General features: G+C 45.0%; 1 protein-coding gene across 1 annotated transcript; it reads left to right on the plus strand.

Moving 5' to 3' along the window:
- Positions 1-373: 373 nt before the first annotated feature.
- On the plus strand, positions 374-3,192 carry LOC107684436 (SLIT and NTRK-like protein 3). The gene has a single exon (XM_016480686.1). The coding sequence runs from the start codon at positions 374-376 to the stop codon at positions 3,020-3,022; it is 2,649 nt and encodes an 882-aa protein (XP_016336172.1). The 3' UTR covers positions 3,023-3,192.
- The last annotated feature ends 340 nt before the right edge of the window (positions 3,193-3,532 follow it).

Consider the following 3,532-nt stretch of genomic DNA (forward strand, 5'->3'; position numbering starts at 1 on the left):
TAGAGAAGCATGATGCCTTTAAATGGATTAGGTCATATTTTGCTTCTTCTCAATATCACTGTAACAAATGCAGCAGGCGTACTTTTAAGTCAATATTAAACTCTGGTGCATTTGCTGACATTGGTTATTGAAGCTTTATTCTATATTTCGAGTATATTGTTTGCAGAAAAAAAAACTGCAGTCAAAGCAGCCAAGCTGCATTCTGCTCTGTCATACTGTATAGATGATAACCTCACCTATTCTACAGTCATATCACGACTAACTTGTCAAAAGTCAACATCATTTGTATTGAGCAGTGTTCATGATCCTCTCTGTATTCACGCCACTAAAACTGTTGTATTTTTTTCAGTGCAGTGAAGGAGCTCTTGAGACTATGCACTTGCCTGCTTTTGGTGAAAGCATGTTGTGGGTTACACTGCTAAGCACAATTGCACTTGGATGGACGACTCCTATCCCTCTACTTGATGATTCAGAAGAAATAGATGAGCCTTGCTTTGAGCCCTGCTACTGCGAAGTGAAGGAAGGCTTGTTTCATGTTCATTGTGACAGCAAAGGATTTACAAATATTAGCCAAGTCTCACAGTCATGGCTTAGACCATTCAAGCTCTACCTGCAGAAAAACTCTTTACGGAAGCTCTACTTCAACAGCTTTCTGCACTTGAACAATGCAGTGGCCATTAATCTGGGCAATAATGCCCTGCAGGATATCCATGTTGGGGCTTTCAATGGGTTGAGCTCCCTGAAGAGGTTGTACCTTCACGAAAACAAACTGGAAGTGTTCCGGAATGACACATTTCTCGGTCTGGAGAGTTTAGAATACCTTCAGGCTGACTATAATGTTATCAAGAGAATAGACAGTGGGGCGTTCCGAAATCTCCACAAACTCAGAGTGCTCATCCTTAATGACAATTTAATACCCATGCTGCCGGCGTTTCTTTTCAGATCTGTCTCTCTCACGCACCTTGACTTGAGAGGCAACCGACTAAAGACGTTGGCTTATAAAGGGATTTTGGAATATATCGGCCGAAGTCTCATGGAGATCCAGTTGGAGGAGAACCCTTGGAACTGTGTCTGCGAAATCATCCAGCTCCAAGCCTGGCTGGAGCGGATTCCATACACTGCAGTTGTTGGTGAGATCACATGCGAGTATCCTTTCCACTTCCACGGAAAGGACCTCAGAGAAATCAAACGCAGTGAGCTTTGTCCCTTATTGAATGAAGCCGAGATTGAGTCAATTTTAGGCATTCTCCACTTACCATTCTACACGGGGAGGGCAAGGCCTACAAAGCCATCGTCTATAGTCTCCCCAAATCAAAACACTGTTTCCTCCGTGGAACAAAGAGAAAGACCCCTAAAGCCAACAAAAAGACCCAGGCCCTCAAAGACACCACCAACACCGCGCAGCGTATTCCCTAATCAGCCGCCTGTAGCCGGATACCAGACAAGGCCGCCTATACCGATCATTTGCCCCATTGGATGTACCTGTAACTTGCATATTAATGACCTTGGCTTGACAGTCAATTGTAAGGAAAATGGGTTTCGGAACATTTCCGAGTTAATGCCTCGACCCTTGAACGCTAAGAAGCTTTACTTGAGTGGAAATCTCATTCAGAGAATTTACAAGTCTGATTTTTGGAATTTTTCCAGTCTTGATTTATTGCACTTAGGAAACAATCAGATATTTTACATGCAAGAGGGGGCTTTTGTTAATCTCCCTAATTTGAGAAGCCTTTACCTGAACGGTAATAACATTGTGAAGTTAACTCTTGATATGTTCCATGGCTTGCACAGCCTTGAGTATTTGTATTTTGAGTACAATGAGATACGAGAAATCCAGCCGTCTGCTTTCAGTTTAATGCCCTCCCTGCAGCTAGTCTTTCTCAACAACAACCTCCTGCGAACGTTGCCCGTGGGAGCGTTCGCAGGTACCTCGCTGACACGCCTGAACCTGCGGAACAACTACTTTCATTGCCTCCCAGTCAGCGGCGTTCTGGAACACCTGCATGCTGTCGTCCAGATCGACCTGAATCAGAACCCCTGGGATTGCTCCTGCGACATCATCCCTCTCAAAGAGTGGCTGGACACGCTGAGCTTAGTGGTAATAGTTGGAGAAGTGGTGTGTAAGACCCCCGAGCTGGACTCAGGAAAAGATTTACGCTCTCTGAATTCTGAAGTGATTTGCCCTGAGCTCCGACAGTCCTCGCTGTCTCCTGCCGAATCAGATAGCGGGCTTAGCACCACGTATCCCGAGGTGGGGCCGCACCCGCCAAAAGGTGCCATACCCCTCTCCGTTCTCATTCTCAGCCTGCTGGTTCTGTTCGTGTCTGCCTTCTTTGCTGCTGCGGCTCTTTGCGCATATGCTCTTAAAAAGCGCGAAAAGCTACCCTTTAGGAAGCAAGGGGAAGTGGGCCTGGCAGGCATTCAGATGGAATGTGGAATATTCACAGAGCAGCCACCCACCTTACCAGAGACTCCTCCTTCCAATCACGTGTACGATAGCATCGGTGCTCCCTCCTCGCACATGTGCAGCAACCCCGTTTACAAAAGCAGACAGGAGGAGTCAGGGCAGAAGCATCCATTCTCAGAGACAAAAGAGAGCGGATCGCACTACAGAACGCTGGGGGAGAAGGAAAAGGAGTGGATTATGGCAATCTCCAGCTCCCCCATTAACACTATTGTCACTGTCGGCACGCCTTGTGGTGACATTGCCAGCTTCCACGAAAACGGAATACTCTGCCCGACTGTCATTGATAGCCAAGGTCCCACGCCCAAGGTGGGATTAGTGGACAGTCTTTTTAGCACAACATCCCAGTTTAGCAACCTGCCTGACAGACACACGCACCCTCCTTCAGAGTATCCACATGCCAAACAGGATGCCAGACAAAAGCAAATGATCACAACCACCACAGGGACAAGGACAGGATGTCCTAATCAAACCCAAAGTGATTACCCTGAGCTGAGGGCTAGACTCAAAACAAAGATGGATTACATTGATATGCTGGAGAGGTCATATCAATTCTAAGACATGTCAGATATAAGACTGCACATCCAAAATGAAAATGGTAAGATGGAAAAAGAATTCACGCGATGTACGATGGTACGGTTTTCCCTCAAGTTGCTCTGGAGGAAATCCCTTGTTCAGATTTTTTAAAGTGCCTTCATAAGAGCAGCCAGCAATGTTGTAAATGAGTATTTTTGTATCACAGTTTTATTTATCTAAAATACATAGATTTACATTAGAGGGAAAAGGATCCACTGCTGTTTCCAGACTTTGCGATGTTGGTAAACATGTGACGCAAATTATACATATGAATGCAGGGCGTGCGGTCTTGGCTTGTTTGCATTGAAAACTTCCGAAATATTTTTTATTTAACTGAAAATTGTCCTTCAGCAATAGAGATACTGCAGTTATTGTATAACTGTTAAGTGCTTTGTTTAATCTGTATTTTCAAATTGAGTAGATTGTCTTTATTGGGACTTATTGAATGGTTTTATGGACCAAGGTAAGGTCAACACATGTAAAAGCTTGGGA

The sequence above is a fragment of the Sinocyclocheilus anshuiensis genome, unplaced genomic scaffold (assembly GCF_001515605.1).
Source record: "Sinocyclocheilus anshuiensis isolate Anshui unplaced genomic scaffold, SAMN03320099.WGS_v1.1 scaffold301, whole genome shotgun sequence".
Classification (NCBI taxonomy): Eukaryota; Metazoa; Chordata; class Actinopteri; order Cypriniformes; family Cyprinidae; genus Sinocyclocheilus; species Sinocyclocheilus anshuiensis.